This window comes from Halichoerus grypus, chromosome 13, assembly GCF_964656455.1.
Source record: "Halichoerus grypus chromosome 13, mHalGry1.hap1.1, whole genome shotgun sequence".
Taxonomy (NCBI): Eukaryota; Metazoa; Chordata; class Mammalia; order Carnivora; family Phocidae; genus Halichoerus; species Halichoerus grypus.
In genome coordinates, this window is record NC_135724.1 from 76,866,340 (window position 1) to 76,885,846 (window position 19,507).

General features: G+C 50.5%; 1 protein-coding gene across 4 annotated transcripts in view; it reads right to left on the reverse strand.

Annotated features, from left to right (window-relative positions):
* KIAA1671 (KIAA1671 ortholog) overlaps window positions 1–19,507 on the reverse strand; it is a 188,978-nt gene that overhangs the window by 100,501 nt on the left and 68,970 nt on the right. For 3 of the 4 annotated variants that reach the window (XM_078060841.1, XM_036105200.2, XM_036105201.2), the window contains one exon: window positions 16,744–16,866. The exons of the other annotated variant lie outside the window; for it this stretch is intronic. In XM_078060841.1, the coding sequence (XP_077916967.1) occupies window positions 16,744–16,866 (123 nt within the window). The remainder of the gene's footprint in view (window positions 1–16,743; window positions 16,867–19,507) is intronic. 4 annotated transcript variants of the gene reach the window in all.

Consider the following 19,507-nt stretch of genomic DNA (forward strand, 5'->3'; position numbering starts at 1 on the left):
ATGTCACTCAACCACTCAAACACCGACTGAATGTACAACAATCATGCAGCCCTCCGGAGAGATCAGAGCTTAGCAGAAACCTCCCAAAAGGGACGGGAGCTTATTAAAATTGCCATCAGCATTCGCGCAGGGAGATGGAAAACCGGCAGCCCCCCAGGCAGGCATGATTTTGTTGGGGCGCTGGGTGGGAAGGTAGGCACACTATGTTATTTTATTTGAATACAGCTGCTAATGAGTAAGCCTCAGAAGAACTACATGTAGCAAATGCAGATTCCCAGCTCCTCTAGAAATATAGGCCCGCCTCGCCCATGGGCCTGCGGTCCTGTGGGGACACAGCAGAACAGGAGGGTGCTGCCTGGGGACCAGATCCGGCACATTCCTCCTGCTCTCCACAACCCAGGTGTGGACCATGCCCCGGCCCTCTAGGCATAGGAATCGATGACCCTGTAGAAACAGAGCCCACTCATCTGTCACATGCTCCCTATGCACCTGCTGGGTCCAGGCTCTGTGCCAGGGGGTGGACAGAGATGGCGCTGACACGGCCCCCACCTGAGACACTAGAGGGGCCTGCGGAAATTCGATCATCTTCCAAGCCCAACGCATGATTCCAGGAAGCCCTCCAAGCATGAGTCACTAGCCCCCTCTCCGAGTATGTTAGGACGCTCGGTGTGGTGAGAGCCGATCTCCTCCACGGGGCTGTGTGCCCTCCACAGGCAGACCCTGGCACACAGCCCAGCACTTAGCAGGTGCTCTGCGCCCATTCCCCGAAGGGCTGAGAACTCCCACTTCTCCCGGCACTAGTGCCGCGGACAAGGAAATGACACTTGCATCTGCGTGCCCGGAACACGCCGAGAACAGACCTACTGTGTGCACAGCACCCTGTCAGCCACCGAAGGGACCCAGGGAAGCCATACACATGCCCCCGTCTTCCAGAAGCTGACAACCTCTGAAAGAATCAGGGCACAGACGGAGCAGAAGGCTGTCCAAGGGGGAAACTGAGACCCAGGGAGGGGAGAGCAGGTTGCAGAGAGGCAGCCCGGGGCGCCAGTGAAGGGTGTAGAGGCTGCAGGTGGACAAGCCCGGGTTCCAGTCATTATCCCAGCACTAGCGAGCTGTGTGATACTGGGCTGGTTATTTAACCTCTCTGTGCCCCGGTTCCCCAGTGTAAAATGGGGGTGAGGACGGTGCCTGCCCCACAGGGGCACCGGGAAGAGCAAATGAAGTAACATGTGTAAAGTGCTCAGGGCTGGGGGCTCAAAACACCTCAGCCGTGATCGGCTAGTGGCAGATTGAGTTCAGCACCCTGGCTAGTAGGACCCCAAGCTGGGGTCAGCCCATCAAGTTGGGGGTTTATCTCCCCCCAAAAAAGCACCTCTGAGCCCATCTGGCCAGGGCAGAACCAACCCACAGGGCATTATCAATTGTAGGATATTTGAAATCACTTAAAACACACAACTGGGGCCAGGGGGGAGGGGGGAGGGTGGAAAGCAGAACATTCTTCATCCCTTCGCGCCCAGCCTGACCTGGCAACAGCCCCTCAGGCCCCAGCGGGTTCTGTCCACCATGAGGAGGGGCAGTCCGGGTTGGGGGGGAGGCAAGGAAGATGGCCATGGACGAGAAGGGGCCCGCCCAGCACAAGGGGACAGAAGCACAAGGATGCATGCAACAACATGGCTGCAGCAAGAACCCCCTGCTCCGGGAAAGAGCCGGGAACAGCACGTGCTCTGTGATTCCACTGATGGGACAGAGAGTAGGTCCGTGGTTGCCAGGGGCTGGGGGGTCGGGGGGCAGGGAGCGTGGAAAGTGACTGCTAATGGATAGGGGCTTTCTTTCAGGAGTGATGAACATGTCCTGGAGCTGGTGGTACACCTTTATAAGTTCACTAAAAATTACTAAATTGTAGAGTTAAAATGAGTGCATTTCATGGCACACAGATTATATTCCAATAAGCTTTTGGAGAAGGAGAAGAAAAGGGGGGGGCAGCGGGGAAGGGCAAGTGCATGCCCAGCAGCCCTCAGACCCCAGCTGGAGAGCTCCCTCCACACTAATTCCTGGAGCCCTGCTTGAGCACCTGCAGGAAGGCGGGGTGCAGAGCTATCTCGAGCAGGAATCTGCGATCAGACAAGCCTGGGTTCAGACCCTGACTCCAACCCTGCCCACAGCATCATCCCAGACAACATGCTTCTCCTCTCTGCGCCTCGGTTTCTTCAGACGTAAAAAGAGGCTGATAATAATTCCTTCCCTCGCAGGGCTGTTGTGAGGGTGAGGTGAGGTGGTGTCACAAAAGCCCCTAGCAGATTACAAGTGCTCAGGCACCAAAAGCCTTGCGGATTAATTGTGGAGCAGTGGGGACATTGAATGAGGCGTGGTCCTTGCCCTCAGGGAGCTCAGGGTCTACCGGAGAGAAGCACTACAGCACTGGGGGCTAAAGGGCCTGGAGTTCACAGGAAAGGGTGCAACCTGGGAGGGCTTCTTAGAGGAGGTGGCATGGCACCAAGTCTTGAAATATGACCAAACGTTCCTCTTCTCAAGAGAATTCGTGTTCAAGGAGGAGCTTCAGCATCTCTGGAAATACTTCTGCTTAAGTCAGAAATGCCATTTCTATATTCATAGGGCTCTCATTATGGGCCCATCCCCCAGACACACACATATGCCGCACTCCTTTTGGGTAGAAAATAAAAACAGAATTCTTTTTCTCCCAAAAAGTAATTTCTTCAGAAGAGAAACATCACCCATGAAGATAAGTGGGGCGGCGGGGGTTGTGCGGGCTGCAGGAGAATGTCCCCATCTCAGCCCTGATGCAAGGCTAGTGAAATAGAAACCGGCAAGGGACCTAATGGAGGACGGAGCTGAGCAACACGTGTACCAAAATCAGTGGAATGTGTTAAAAGAAAATCTAAGTGGTGCCAGAAGACTTGGCTTTTTCAGAGTGAAGGCCTTGAGGCAGAAGGGGTTAAAAACTAAAAATAACACGGAATGTTGGAACTAGATCACCTCCATCTCGCCCTCTCGTGGTCACTTTTGAGCACTGCACAAGGAACATGGGGCCTTTCTTTCCTTTTTCAATTTTTTTCTTTTTTCCCTAAATGGTGCCTATTTTATTGTCAGGTGGATGGCCAGGAACAAGGGACAGGGATGCAGGGAGGAGGGATGGAACAGGGCAACTGCAGCTAGAAAACCCTCTGGAGGATACTCGGGGCATTTCTGATGCCCCCAGAGTCCGACAGCCCTGGATTGAGTCCCACCTGTGGCTCCTATCCCCTGTATGAGCCCGGGGCCAAGCGGCTTCACTTGCCCCAGCCTCAGCTTCCCCATGAGTTGTGGCAAGGATCCATCAAGGTGATGTGTGTGCAACAGGCCTGCCCATCCCCCGTGCGTTAATGGAGGGCGGCTGGGTGTGGCCTGACCCACCCACCTGCCTTCACCAGCACCTAAATAAAAAAAAAAAAAAAAATTTTTTTTCTCCAACATATAAAACTGGTGAGATTTCACATCAAAATCAAGACCAGTGGTTTTGCTTGCAACACTGGACAGGCAGGGGCAGGCTGGAATATGCAACAGCCGCCTCCTCCTTCCTCCGAGTCTGTGGCTAATTCCCCGTCCCTGCCCGGCCTGCCCTCCGGCTGCAGCTCCTGAGGCAGAATCTAGAGGGAAAGCGCCTGTAAATCTGGATCCAGAAGCCCTGCGGTAACCCGGGTGCACATGTCTGGGCCGGGCATTCAGGAATCACCAGATCTCTGGGGCGGGTGCAGTGCGACTTGGCCCTGGGAACTCTGCCCCTGTGACTGACTTCTGCGTTATCCCTCTGAGCCCTGCTCTCTGCTCAGTGACAAGGAGCCATCCTGAGAGCACAGGGGTGGCCCCCACCCCCACCCCGGGAATGATGTAGCAGGGACGAGAAATCACAGCTGCACCATGCCCCGACTGGGCCGTCTGCCTGGGGGCCCCTCTTGTCTCTCCCTACTTGACCGACTCCTACTCCCCCCGTCAAGACCCAGCTTCGGTTGTACCTTGACCTTTCTGGCTCCCCCACAACCAAGCCAGGGGAGACTCATCACCCACTCCTTCCTGGGGTCAGGTGGTTGGGCGTATGTCTGTCTCCCATACGGGGCTCTTGACTCTCCCACTCATTCGCTCACTCTGTTAGCAAACAGGGACTGAGCATCAGTTTTGCACCGACATCGTGGAGTGGAACAAAGGGATCAAGAGCCCCGAGATCCTGCAATTTGTCAGAAAACAAATACATAGTAAGTGCAGGTAGAGGATGAACTCAAACCAGTACAACGGGACGATAAGGGGGCGGGAGTGTTCGCAGGCGCCAAAAAGTAGAAATGAACCAACCGACGGATGGATAACTGAAATGTGGTCCATCCAGACAGCGGCGCGTGATCCAGCCATAAACAGGAATGGAGTTCGGACCCACAGGACAGCACAGATGGACCTTGAACTCTGAGTCAAAGATGCCAGACACAAATGGACAAATAGCATATGATCCCCTTTGTCTGAGGTTCCTCGAACAGGTGAATTCATAGAAAACAGAATGGTATTTGCCTAGGGCTGGGGGTGGGGGGCGGGGGATGAGGGGGTGGCAGCTAATAGGTACGGCTTCCTTCTGGGATGAGGACAATGTCCTAAAGGTGACTGCGGTGATGGTTGCACAAATCTGTGAACGTACTAAAACCCACTGAATTGTATATTTTCAAAGAGCAAACTGCAGGATATGTGAATTATATTTCAGTAAAGGTGTTATATTAAAAAAAAAGTGAAGCCAGTTCAAATTCAGTATTAACTAAATATTAGTCTAGGTGATTCACGACTATGAAAAGTACTCAAGGTGACAGAAGAGTGACTGGAGTTTGGGAAACATCCCAATTCAGGTGTGAGATCCGTCAAGCACAGGCTCCATGTGGGTTCAAATCCCAGCTCCATCACCTCCTAGCTGAGTAATGCAGGCAAGTGACTTCACCTCTATGGGCCTCAGTTTTGTCATCTGGAAGATGGGAACAAGAACAGTCCCTACCTTGTGGAGTCACCATGAGAAGGATCAGAGCGCGGGGCCTGGCACATCCAAGGGGATGGATAAATGGCAGCATTATTGAGGAGGGGGCTAAGGACTAATGATTGCCAAGGGGGAGCTTGGTTTCTTTTGGGGGGTAATGAAAATCTTTTCAGGGGCGCCTGGGTCGCTCAGTTGGTTAAGCGACTGCCTTCGGCTCAGGTCATGATCTCAGGGTCTTGGGATCGAGCCCCACATCGGGCTCCCTGCTCGTCGGGAAGCCTGTTTCTCTTTCCTACTCCCCCTGCTTGTGTTCCCTCTCTCGCTGTCTCTCTCTCTGTCAAATAAATAAATAAAATCTTTAAAAAAAAAAAAAAAGAAAAAAGAAAATCTTTTCAAATTGATTGATGGATGCATGACTTGAGGAGTATACTAAAAGCCACTGAATTGTACACTTAAAAAAAATGATAGGGTACAAAACGGAACACACTCTGACCATATGATCCAGCCATTGCACTCCTTGGTATTCACCCAGAGGAGCTGAAAGTTAGGTCCACACAAAAACCTGCCCACGGATGTTTACCCCGGCTTTATTCACAATCATCAAAACGTGGAAGCAACCAAGATGTCCCTCAGCAGGTGAGTGGATAAACTGTGGCCATCCAGACAATGGATTATTATTCGGGGCTAAAAAGAAATGAGCCTTTGAGCCATGCAAAGACGTCGATAAACCTCTTGTGCATACTGCTACGGGAAAGAAGCCAGTCTGAAGAGGCCACACACTGGATGATTCCCACTGTAGGGCATTCTGGAAAAGGCAAAACCATGGAGACTATAAACAGATCAGTGGTCATCAGGGGTCGGGTGTGGGGAGAGGGATGAACGGGCAGAGCACAGAGCATTTTCAAGGCAGTGAGACTCCTTTGCACGATACCGTAAGGATGGATACGAATCATTACGCATTCGTCCAAACCCACAGACCGTACACCAGGAGTGAGCCCTAACGTAAACCATGGGCGGTGGGTGACAACGATGTCAGTGTGGGGTTCGTCCACTGTATCAAATGTCCCACTCGGGTGGGGGCTGCTGAACGCAGAGCGTTCTGCATGTGGCAGGGAAGGGCGTATACGGGGAATATCTGCAATGACCCTGAAACTGCTTTAGAGGAATAAAATCTTAAAAAAAAAAAAAAGCCGGGGGGGGTTGCTGGGATGCCTGGGTGGCTCAGTTGGTTAAAGGGTCCGACTCTTAATTTTGGCTCAGGTCAGGATGTCAGGGTCGTGAGATCGAGCCCCACATCAGGCTCTGCTCTGGGCGTGAAGTCTGCTTAAGATTCTCTCTCTCCCTCTGCCCCTCCCCCACTAACAATCCCGCCTTCGCATGCACACGTTCTCTAAATAAATAAATAAATAAATAAATAAATAAATAAATAAATAATTTTTTTGAGATGTAGGTGCTACTTCATTCACTCATTCCATACATATATGTTGTGTGCCTACTATGCGCTGGGCACTGGGCTCAGAGTTCCCTGCCTCCCAGAGCCTCCACTCTGATGGGGGAGGCAGACACTGGGCGATGAGAAGATACTGCATGTGACAAGGGGTGCGTTGGGAGAGAACAGTGGGGGCCTGGGGTCCTTCTATAGACGTGGCACCAGGGAAGGCCCCGCTGAAGGGTGTCATTTGAGCTAGAGATGACCTAAGAAGAGGGAAGTGAAGAGGGAATCTGGAGGAGAGCAAACAGCATGTGCCAAGGCCCTGGGGCAGAAACACACCTGACATGCATGTTAAGGGAACGTTCTGAAGGCCAGTGCGGCTTGAGTGGAGTGAGCATAGGACATGTACTGGGGGAGAGGGTCAGGCAGACACACAGTCTTGTAAGCTGTCATATGGACACTGGATTGGATCCTGAGTGCAGATGGGATTTCATCCTCCAAGAAAAGGTGTGAATCTGACTTCTCTTTAGAGCACAGTAGGTGCTCAGCAAACGTTTCCGGAATGAATTATAAAGTCTGCCTAGCACCTTAACTACTAACTCCTGCTTGGCGAGAGACAGCTTTCCAATGTCTGTCTTACCTGCTCACGACAGCCGGTGTGGGACACAGAACTGGCTTCTCTCACCCCATTTCACAGATGAGGAAGGTGAGCCTCAGGGAGCTGTCCAAAGCCACAGAGTGGCGGCAGAAAGAGATCAGATTAGAATCTGAGTCTAGTGGGGTTTGTTCCTGTTTGGTGCGAGTGTGTCCGAGTCCGTGTATGCAAATGCAGCTGCGTGCACTCGGGAAGGTGGAAACAGGTATGTACCCCAGCAACTTGGCCAGGGTAGGGTGGCCCTCTGGTGAGTCTCAAAGGGTTGTGACAGGTGAAACAAGCAATCGTGACTATTAGCAGGGGAAAACGCATACGTTTGTTATTTATATTCTAAAACACAATGAGAGTCAAGTCCAGATTAGCCTGCTACGGATTAGCATCATTCTCACAGAACGGATTAGCTTCATTCTCACACAGCGGTGTTTCGACATACTTTCTCAAGGAGGAGAAACAGAAGCACTAGAAAGATCCTCGTCAACCCGCTGGGCCTCCATTTCCTCACCTGTGAGGTAACCTCAATGGGTTAACACACAGAAAAGGTTAATTCGCTCCGGGACCAGGATCCCACAGCGAGGCGGCCCCAGCGCTTGCAATCCTGGGCAGTTCCACCAGGGGGCGGGCACACCTGGTTGCCCGTCTGGCTCCCATAGGGAGGTTTTGCAAGGGCAACAGGTGTCCCATTGTTCATCAGCCTCCTGTGGACACCTGGCTGGGAGCCCTCCAACGTCTTGGCCCCCAGGAGCCCCAACAACACAAGTGAAACAAAAATCCAGCCCCTCCTTCCATATAGGGAGACTGCCCCCAAAAGCCCTAACCCTCTCCTCAGCTCCAAGGGATAAGTCCACTGGCCAGGGATCAATCTACGTGTTGCGGTTTCCTTGCTGTGTGTGCTTGAGTCAGTCACGTCCCCTTTCTGAGCCTCAGGCTCAGCATCTCTAAAATGGGCATGTTCCTAGTACCTCAGGATATAGTGAGGTCACTTTGGCAAAAAACACCAGGAAATCGCACTCGGCAAGCCTCAGAAGGGCTCAAGCCTGTGTCCTTATCTATAATATGGGGACGATGAATACCCATCTCTTGGAGTTTGTGAGGATTAAATGGGACAGTGGAATAATGTTCATACAGTGAATAATCTTAGCACAGTGTCTGTCAGGCAGATACTCAATATATACTATATAGTCATAGTAATAGCAGCAAAGTAATAACTTAAAAAGAGACACAACTGTTCATAGTGCCTTACATACATTAATTCATCTAACCTCACTGCATTTCTTTTTTTCTTTTTTCTCTCTTTTTTTTTTTTTAGAGAGAGAGAGTGTGTAAGCAGAGGGAGGAGCAGAAAGAGAGAGGGAGAGAGAGAGAATCCCAACCAGGCTCCACGCTGAGCATGGAGCCCAACGCAGGGCTCAATCTCACGACCCTGAGATCATGACCCGAGCCAAAATCAAGAGTCAGACACCCAATCAACTGAGCCACCCAGGCGCCCCTAACCTCACTGCATTTCTAATAAGTAGGTTCCCTTATTACCCCTATTTTACAGATGGGGAAACTGAGGCAGAGATGTTAACCCATTCAAGGTCACATAGCTAAGTAGCAGAGTTGGGATTCAAAGCCAGGCCATCTGGCATAAAATATGTGCTCTTTTCTGTATGCATATTACCCGTCAATTTTATAAATTATCTTCCAGGCAATGAAAGAAAAAGTAGATAAATTGGTCTTCACCAAAATTAAAAATGCTTGTGCATCAAAGAACACTACCAAGAAAGTGAAAAAACAACCCACAGATGGAAGAAAATAATTGTAAACCATACAGCTGGTAAGGGATTAGTATCCAGAATATATAAAGAACTCCTACAGCAACTCCTACAGCAACCAAAGAGAATAACCCAATTCCAAAATGGGCAAAGGACTCGAATAGACATTTCTCTAGAGAAGATACAAACACATGAAAAGATGCTCACCATCATTAGCCATTATGGAAATGCAAATTGAAACCACAATGAGATACCACTCCATATCCATTTGGATGGCTTTTATCAAAAACCAAAGCCAAAACCACAAAATGGAAAACAGCAAGTGTTGGTGAGGATGGGGAGAAATTAGAACGCTCGTGCATTGCTGGTGAAAATGCAAAATGGTGCAGTCGCTGTGGAAAAGTTTAACACTTCCTCAGAGAGTTAAAGATAGAACTGCCTTACGATCCAGCAATTCCATTCCTGGGCATACGCACCCAAAAGGACTCAAAGCTGGGACTCAAAGAGATACTTGCATACCCATGTTCACAGCAGCATTACTCACAATAGCCAAGAGGTGGGAGCCACCAAAGGGTCCACCGACAGACGGATGGATAAACAAAATGTGAACTATAGATACAACGGAACATTATTCTACCTTGAACAGGAAGGAAATTCGGACACCTGCTACAACAGGGATGAACCTCGAAGACATTAGTGAAATAAGCCAGACACAAAAGGGCAAATATCGTATGGCTCCCTTTATCTGAGGTATCTAGAGTAGGCAAATTCACAGGGCAGGAAGGAGAACAGAGGGTGCCAGGGGCTGGGGGAGGCGGGATGGGGGGTTAGTGTTCACTGGGGACAGAGTTTCTGTTTGAAAGGATGAAAAAGTTCTGGAAACGGATAGTGGTTATGGCTGCACAACACCGTGAATGTATTTAATGAAACTGAATAATATACGTAAAAACGGCTAAAATGGTGAACTTTGTTATATATATTTAACCACAATAATTTTTTTTTTTTTTAAATGGTCTTGCTCAGATTGCAGCAATAGGTTCCTACCTGGTCTCCCAGCTTCCAGCTCACACTCTCCAACCTCTAAAAAATGTCCACTAGGGGGCGCTCCAAGCCACGCCTTCGGCAGTGTTTTAAAAACTCCTATCTTTTGGCTCCTCTGGGCCCCTGGCAGGCCTATCACCAAGCCCCTCATTCTGACTTTGACGGGCATTCTCATCCCCCGCTTGGCCAGCCTTCTGCCTCATCACCACTCTCCAGGTAACCCCTCCTTGCAGCTCCCAGAACACCCCATGTTCTCCTATGCCTCTTTATGTATGCACATGCTATTCCCCTGACCTGATTGCCTTCTTCTTGGCTAATTCCTTCTTCCATCGAGTCTGTCTCTGACATTCTTCTGAATTCCTCCAGATGGTATGATGCTTCCCTCCTCTGTGCTTACCAAAGCAGCCTGCACTTACCCAAAACCAACCTCTTTACAGTGGCCATCAAGGCAGTGTGATCTGGCCCCTGCCAACTCCCTCACTCCTCACTGTCTACTCCAGCACCAATGCCATCATCATCATCATCATCAATAGTAGTATTACAAAACACAACAAGCCCCAGGACCTTTGCACTTGCTCTTCCCTCAGCCTGATGCTTTCCCTCTGATTCTTCCACATGGTCAGGTGCTCCCCTTTCAAGTCTCAGCTCAAATGTCACCTCCTCAGAAAAGCCCTTCCTAATCCCTATTAGTAATGAAATAGCTTTCAACCACCCTCTTCCCCAGCCACTCTTGATTCCCAGTACCCTATTTTATTTTCTTCATAGCACTTGGTACCATCTGATAGTCTTTCTCTTTTGAGTCTGGCTCCTTGTTTAATGTCTATCTTTTCACACTAAAGTATGAGCTCCAGGAGGGCAGGAACCACTTATGTCTTGTTCACTGCTCTACCTGAAGAACTAAGAACAGTACAGGACACATAGTAGGTGCTCAATAAATATCTGTTGAATGAATGAATGGGTGGATAAATGAATAACTAGTATTTATCATCCTGGATTCTATAATTACTTGTTTATAGTCTATGAATGTGAGAAATTTGAGGACAGAAATTAACTTATTTACCTTTATATCCTTAGAGCTTTGTATATATAAAGAGGATGGATGGATGGATGGATGGACGAGCAGATGAATGGGTGGATGGTAGCTGGGTAAACATATGAATACAAAAAACCCCCAACACAAAATCTCAGGCACAATTGAGCATTTGCATTTAATACCTAGGAATCAAAAATCTTCTGGTCTGGTTGGTTTTAATCCAGAAAAGGAACTTTAATCAGTTGAGACCGAAATTACTCAGCCTTCTCCAGCCCTTTCAACCCAGTGGTGACAGACAAGAAACAATTAACAAATGGAATTAGCCGCAAGTTGGGATTCCTGAGCCTCCTAAGAGCACAGGGCGTCAACGAGTTTCTCACCACTCAGGCTCCACAATCACACTCCAAAAGCTGGCGTGTCATCTTGCCTCGCCCAGGAAGGAAGGTCACTCTGGCCTCTGAGCCAGTTACCACCCAGCCTGTCTCTTCCACCTCAGCCTTTCTTCCCTTCTCCGAGCCTTACTCCCCAGCAGAATGGAGGCCTTGGAGGGCAGAATTGTGCCTTGCTATCCCAGAGGCCCAGCGCCCCGCACACATCTCACGTTACAGCATAGAGACACTGGGCAGATATTCTCTCTTGTCCCGAATCCTGGTTAGGAGGCCCAGGCTTCCTTGGCAAGGATCTGACAATCCCCATTTTATTTTTCAGACTGTGCACTAATCAATGCTATTTGTTCAAAGACCAATGGCCATATCCCACGTGGCCACCTTCCCTGATGGAGGCCAGAAGTCTTGAGCACTGACTGTCCCAGACTCTCGCTGCTAACCGTGGCCATGTGACCCAGTTCTTGCCCATGACAGGTAAGTGAAAGTCTTCTGGAGGGTGACTGGGGGAAAGCTCTTGCTTTCTTGCAGACTCAGCTAGCATGGCCCTTCTGGCTTCCCCCCACTTATTCCTGCCACAGAGTGGACTTAATTCTTGGAAAAGTGGCAGCCATCTTGGGACCATGAGGCACAAAGCATGAGGGCAAGCCCAAGAGACTCTAGGAGATGCTGAGCCAAGCCAACAGCTGCCTACCTCAGTACACCTTGCCATGTGTGATAAAGTAGCCCTCTTAATTAAGCCAGTGAGCCGCATCCCTGAGACATTCAATTCAAATGACATCAACACAGGCCCAACATCAAACTGGGGAATGCCAAGCAACACATTATAGGGAGAAGAGTCCATATCCTGGACAAATAAAAAGCCATCAACTCTTTATTCACAGCTAGTTTTTAAAGCACAATCTCTGAGGAGTTATTTCTAGCAGTTCATATCGACTCTTCCATTTTGTTTTTTTTTTCCCCTTCCCACTTGAATGCTTAGTCAACCAAATGAAATGCAAAGAGAGTATCTAACCAAGACCAACAATGTATCCACTGGGGGCCATGACACAAATTCCGTCTTATCTCAAGTTGACTGCATTCACAAGTCTTGGCATTGGAATCCCAAACTGGTTTTTCCCTCCATCCTCCAGTCATTATAATGAAGTTATCGGGTTCAAGTTCTTTCAAACCTTCAAGACTGCTCTGGCAGATCCTTGAACGAAGATGGCGGCACGATGGCAGAGCTGCCAGGAGGTGGTGCCATCTTTTAAAAACAAGCATCCTGGTTTCCTCAGCAAGAGATGTAGGAAAAGTCTGAGCTCAGCATTAAAACACACACCGGGGGTGTCCAGGAATGACGCATCAACGATTATAAGACTCCAGCCCGTCTCCTGGACTCTAGATTACATTCATTGCATAGAACAGTTTCACGCCCCTGAACCTTTGCCCAAGCTCTTCCCTCCATGGGGGACAAATCATCTCTTCCCAGACCACACCCATCTGGCAAACAACTGTTCATCCTTCAAGACTTCAAACAAGGGTGCCTCCTCTCTGAGAGGCTTTGAACCTTGAACAAATTAAATGAAAGAATGCCGGTAAAGCACAAGACTCAGCGTCTGGCACATAGTAAGCGCTCAATGAACAGAACTGCAATTGTTTATCTACCTTCTTAAGTACCTGTGTCTTGTTTTATAACTGTAACCCAACGCCCAGCACAGCATCAAGGACATACTGATAAATATTTGCCAAAAGAAAAGACTGAGACCCTCCCCAACACTCCATCTCAGCCAAACTGGTCTATTCAGTGTTCCCCAGACATGCCTCTTACATCACCCACCCCCATACCTTTGCATATGCTATTTCTCCTTCCCAAGTGACCTTCCTCTCCTCCTCTTCCACCTAACTAGACCCTCCTAGGCCATCTTCAGGTACCCCTGAACTGTAACCCCAGGGGGGCTGGGAGAATCTCCAGTACCGCTCACTCAGGGCTTAGCACACAGTGGGCCCATGAGAGAATGAGCCCATCACTAAATGAGCCAGCAAATGCTGGCCAAGGGTTTGCAGATTTGGGAGAACATTCTCAAGGTTAGCAGAGGCCCTCCACTTGCCCCGTGACAGGGAACCCCCACAGCTGGTGAATCTGTACCTTTAGTCATGGGAGGGGCCTCTGGGACAAACTGTGACCTAAGGCCATGGTCCACAACTGAGTCACTGTGTTTTATGATCCCTGCATGAGTGCAGACCAAAGGCTCATTTTCTGGGGAAAGGAGGGTGCGCCCATCCGTGGGTGGGTGAGGGACAAGGCCCGGCGCAGGGCTCAGATTTGCCACAAGGATCCAAGGCCCTACTAAGTGTAGCCCTGAAAGCAATATGGGTGGGGGGAGGGCAGCGAGCACTAGCCAGCGAGTCAGAAAGGTGGTCTGCAGTCCTAGCTCTGTCCTGGCTGCTGTGGGACTCTCCCTGAACAAGACACCTCCCCCTGCTGGGCTTCAGCTTCCTCAACAGCAGAAAAACTTCCAAAAAAGATTGGAGGCGCTTCCCTGTTCCATCGAGCAGCTCTTCCAGAGAATGCAGAAGAAAAACAAACTGATAGCAAATAATAAACAATACAATAATGGCAGGTAACATTAAACAGGCAGTTACTCTGCACCCGGCACTGTGCTAAGTGCTTTATAAACATCATCTCGGCTCGGCTCCAACCTGGGAGAGGTACTTAATGGCTCCAAGCCTCAGTTTTCCCATCTGTAAAATGGGGATAATACTAGTTTCCATACCACGCAGGAAGCACTGTAAGCTATTAGACATTATTATTACTATGATTTTTACAGAGGAGGAAAGAGAGGCTGTGAGTGGTAAACTCACTTGCTCACTGCCTCTATTAAATGCCAGGGCCACACCGGTCTGACCTCGTGCTCAGGGTCTGACCAGCCTGTGGGTCAGCCGGGTGTGGGCGGGGCTATGCAAATCAGCAGGGCATTAGCCCTGGCAAGTCCCAGACATCTTTGAGAGGGCAGCCATGGCAGAAGAGCTGGCGGCCAACCCTGGGCTGAACAAATACCACATTCTCACCCCCAGGGCCGAGGTTGTCTTGCTCCCTCATGAGCTGACACGCCGAGTGCTGCAGGCCCAGAGAGGCGCCAGCAGGGGCTGGTCCAGAGACACAGTCCCATGGCAGAAAGGGCCCAGGTCCAAGGCTGGAAGCAGAAGAGGCCTAGTTTCCAACCCAGCTCCCCCACATGCTGTGTGACCTTGGGCAAATGGCTTACTTACCTCTCTGAGCCTCAGCTTCCTCCTCTATAACGTGGGATTCATACTCCCTCACATGAGGAGTGCAGTGGGGATGGACAAGTCCTAAGACTCAGTCTCAAAAAATGGAGATGAACCTGAACCTAAACTGGAAACCAGCAGCACAAAGTCATTAATCAAGAGCGACGGGAGCAGTAGACCCAGTTCACAGGGGAACCCCCCCCAAGCCCGTCAGGGAAGTACGACACACAGGCCTGACTGCCTTCCAGAGGAGTAGGGGCGGCCAGCAGGGCCGAGGGCTCAGGACCCCAGTCCTCACCCGGGACTAAGTCAGGCCTTCTCTCTGGGCCTCAGTTTCCCCTCTTACAATGAGAGAGCCTGAAGAAAAGGGAGAGGAGAGGAGGAGGGGGAGGTAGAAGGAAAAGCCATCACTGCAGCCCCAGCATTCACTGAGGATTTCTTCTTCGGAGTGCTGAGCGAGCTCATCTACTCCCCACAGAAATGCTCTTGAGGCCAGATGAGACCGTCCTCATCTTACAGAAGCAGAAGAAAGAACTGAGGTTCACTGAGGTCCGTCAGATCACTTGCCCAAGGCCACACAGTAGCAGAGCCAGAACTGGAAGCCACTTCTCAGCCTCCAGAACCCAACGCTGAGGTCCCTGGAGTGAGGCTTTTGGAGCCATGGGAAAGTGAGCTGGACACCACCACCCCCTGGTGGCCACTCCTTGGAATTGCAGGTGTGAGTCCTCAAAAGCTGGGAAATGAGGTCTGAGGCCCCCACCCTCCCCACCTGCATCGGAGAAGAGGAAATCAAGCAGGCAGCAACAGGCAGGGCCTCGGGGAGCCGCAAGGACAGAGCCAAGGAAGCCCCCTGGGGACTCCAAGGACAAAGGCTCCTCAATGGCAGAGAGTGGAGGAGGGGGAGCCGGGCCACCAGGGAGGATGCCAGCAAGCAGAGACTATAAAAAGACAGGCCTTAAATGCTTTTCTCTCCGTAACCTCTGTCTTCACATACACACACAAAAGTTCAAGTACAATCAGATAAGCTGAGTCGGTGCCGCCAGGGAGGCAACGAGAAAAGAGTAAGGAAGAAATCAGTGGAAAAGAATGTTAGAAAAAAAAAAAAAACCAGGCAGGTTTCAAATGTGCGCACGTCTGTGGCTGGGATCTGAACACCCGAGGAGGCTTTCCAGGGCCGCTCAGCAGACGCTCGCTGAGGTCTGCGTTCCTGCTCTGGCTCTCTGTGGCCCCCCAGCCCAGCCGTCAGCCTGCTGATCCTGGCATAGACGTTTTCCCATCTAGAACCCCGCCGGGGTGTCTTCTCCCCCCACCCCTCGTTGCAGAGGAGCAAACAGAGGTTCAGGGAAGTGAAATTTCTTGCCCATGACCTTAAAGCCAGAAGCCATGGAACCTAGGATTTCAACGCTGGAGGATCCCGGGTCTCCAAGACATGAGACCAGGCACAAATACCCTTGAAATGCACCGAGCTTGCGATACAAATGACCTCGTGAGTAGAACTGCGGTTGCCTCATTAAAGAAATGCCTATCTTAGGCGCCCCACACGTGGCCTGGGGACAAGAATAATAATAATAATGGTAATGATAACTCTCAGGAGCGCGTTTGCTGTGCACCCAGGACCATGCTGGACACTTGCCGTGTTATCTTCTCTGAGCCCTGCAGCAGCCCTGTGAAGTAGATGCTGTCATTATCCCCATTTCACAGATGAAGAGACTGAGGCCAGACACCTGTCCGCACACAGAGCTAGGGTCTGAGCCCTGGTGATCTGGCTCCACGACCAGCTTAGTTAAATTAACTCACCGGCGCAAAAGAAACAGAAATCAGGTTTCTAGGTGAGAAACCAAGTACCAAGAAGTAAGTCGCTAAAAGAGACTGAGAGGAGCAGTGTTGGATTTCGAACCCAGAACTTTCAGGCCCCAGGGCATGTTCTCATCGGCTCCATGCCAGGCAGCCGGGGTTACCTCTCTGCATTGGGCCAGAAACCCGAGAGGGGTGAAGGCAGAGCCACCAACACCCTCCACGTCAAGAACCACCGCGCAGCCAGTCCGGCAACACCGGATTCTTGGACAGGCCCCCGCCGCCCTCGGCCTCCTTGGGCCCCTGGGCCAGCCTTGACTGTCCACACGACCGCATTCCCAGTGGTGTCTGATGCTCACCAACCCCACGCGAGTCCCAGTCCAGCTGCGCCGGCATCACTCACCACGAATGGCCCGCTCCTCTTGTCCTTGCAGAAACTGTGGCTCCTCCAGGGGCCCGAGGCTACGGGGGACCCCTGCCAGAGTGGCTGCTCCTTGTCCGGCAGGGCATCCTCCTTCCCCAGGTCCTGTGGTACAGAACACAAGCAGAGGACTTTATTGGGGCTTTCCCATTTATGGGAAGAATATGTCACAGCGAGAGAGTCCGTTCTGTGCCTAAAAGGGCAAAAAGAAAATTAAGGCACCAGAAACCCCACCCCGCGGCAGTCCACCTTAATGACGGGAGGTAGTATATGGGGTCTGGGTTCAGGCCAGCCTCAGCCACTTAATAACTGTGTGGCCTCAGGTTAATGCCTTAACCTCTCTGAGCCATGACCACGTGGGGAAAGACCCCTAATAACAGTACTCAGCTTCTAGGCTCAGGGGAGAACCAAGTGAGGAGTAGCGCTTGGAAAGTGCGTGACACCGTGCTGCCACCAGGGGGCGCTGTGCACGAGTCCAGGGCCCCTGGCTTGCTTCAGGCTCCTCTCCCCCATGGCTGGTACCTGGGGAGCCCTCCATAAGGGCTAGCCAGCCTCATTATTGTCACTGGTAACTTTTGGTGACCTCATGTCAGACATTTCTCCAAGCCTCCAAACACATATGCACAGAAGCACAGATACAGAGAGAAATGATCTAGGAACAGGGCAGTACTAGATACCCTAGTCTGAATTCTGTGGTTTTGCTCCAGCCGGTCACATATAGGGGATACACTCACAGGCCGTAAAAATGGGACTCCAGAATTTGTAGTGCACATGTCTCACACTCTCCCTGCACAGATAAGGGAAGGAAGGCCCAGAGAGGGAAGGCATCTGCTTAAGAACACACAGCACAAGTAAAGAGCAAGGCTGGATTCTGGATCCCTTGCCTCACAGACTCTTTGATGCCTTACGAGACCTTCTGTGTGCCCTCCTACCCCCTGGCTGTTCCTTCTCAGCCTCCCCACATCTCAGAGGGATGTCTACTCATCCAGGGCCAGCCCTAGAGCCTTCTCTTTTCCTGCTCCATCTGACTCCCTCGGGGTTCTCTCATAACACCCCCTTGCTTTAAATAAATCCCATCTGTGCACAGCAACTCCCGACTTTGTCTATGTTGGGACCCCTGACTTGCAGATCCCACCATTCACTCCACATCTCCCCACACTGCTCACACTCATCTTAGCCTTCACATGCCCCAAACAGGCCTCTCCATTCCTTCCCTCCAAAATTCCAAAATTCCTCCTCCCCTGCCCTGCCCCTCACCCAGCTGTGCTGGCCAAGATCCTCAGGTCGCCCTCCATTCTTTTGCTTCTCTCCACCTCATCAACAAAGCTGAGACTCTGCCTTCGAAACATGCTGCAAACCTCACATCATAAACCAAAATCAACTCAAAATAGATCAAAGCCCTCAATGCCAGAGCGAAAGCTAGAAAACTCTCAGAAGAAAATATAGGCTTAAATGTTCGTGACCTTGGATTAGGCAGTGGTTTCTCAGATATGGCATCAAAAGCACAAGTGACCAAAAAAAAATAAATTGGAGCTCATCAAAATGAAAAACTTTTGTGCTTCAAAGGGCACCATGGACAAAGTGAAAAATACAACCCAGAGAGTGAGAGGAAATTTCTGCAAATCCTATGTCTGCTAAGGCACTTGTGTCCAGAATATATAAAGAGTAATTACAACTCAATAACAAAAAGAACAATAACCCAATTAAGACTGGACAAAGGATCTGAACAGACAAAGAAGAGATACACATAGTCAAACATGCACATGGAAAGATGGGCCATGGAAAATGCAAGTCAAAACCACAATGAGATACCTTAATACCCAGGAGGATGGCTAGAATCAAAAAGACAGGTAAGTGTTGGCAAAGGATGTAGAGAAATCAGCCCTCACGCACTGCTGGTAGAATGTACAATGGTGCAATTGCCTTGGAAATCAGTGGCTCCCTTATGCTCTGGCCCTGGCCCCCTGTGCCAGCTGGTGCCCTTCCAGCATCCACGGGACCAGCTCATCCCCATGACGGCCATCACTCAGGTGGCACCTTTCAGGTCCCCTCCCCAGGAGACCTTCCCCTGACCACCTCTTAGAGTCATCTCCCCATCGCCTCTTCTTCTATCTCCCCAGGACTTAACTACTCTCACTCACTTGGGGTCTGTTTGCCCCCTGGACCGGAGCCATCCACTGGAACATTCTGTGGTTACGGAGATCTTCTTTATCTGGGCCGTACAATACACCCGCCATGAGTCACCCGTAGCTTTTGAGCACTTGAATGTGGCTAGTGGGACCGAGGAACTGAATTTTTAATCTTGTTTAACTTTAATTTTCATTTAAATTCTGTGGTTTTTCATTGATGCCACATGTGGTTGGTCGCCGCCTTATTACATGGCGTGGCCTGATACCGTGGCCTGGCCCCTCCCAGCAGCCCAGGTGCCTAGAACAGGGCCTGGCACAGGGTTAGCCCATTTACTAAATGTAGTAAGTGAGTGGAGGTCTGGAGGTGCTTCTCTCTGATTCCCTCAAACCTCCTTCACATCAGGCCCTGGGCCAGCAGCTTGACCACATATTGCTTCACAATAAATCTCCAATAAACCGTGAAGCAGGCAGGATTCACATTCCACGGCTGAAGAAATTTAGGCTCAGAGAGGTCTGGCAAGATGCCCAGAGTCACACAGCTAATAAGTCACAAAGCTACGGCCTGATCCCAGGTCTGCCCAATAGGCAGTCCAGGGCTGTTTCCAGGGAGAAATCAA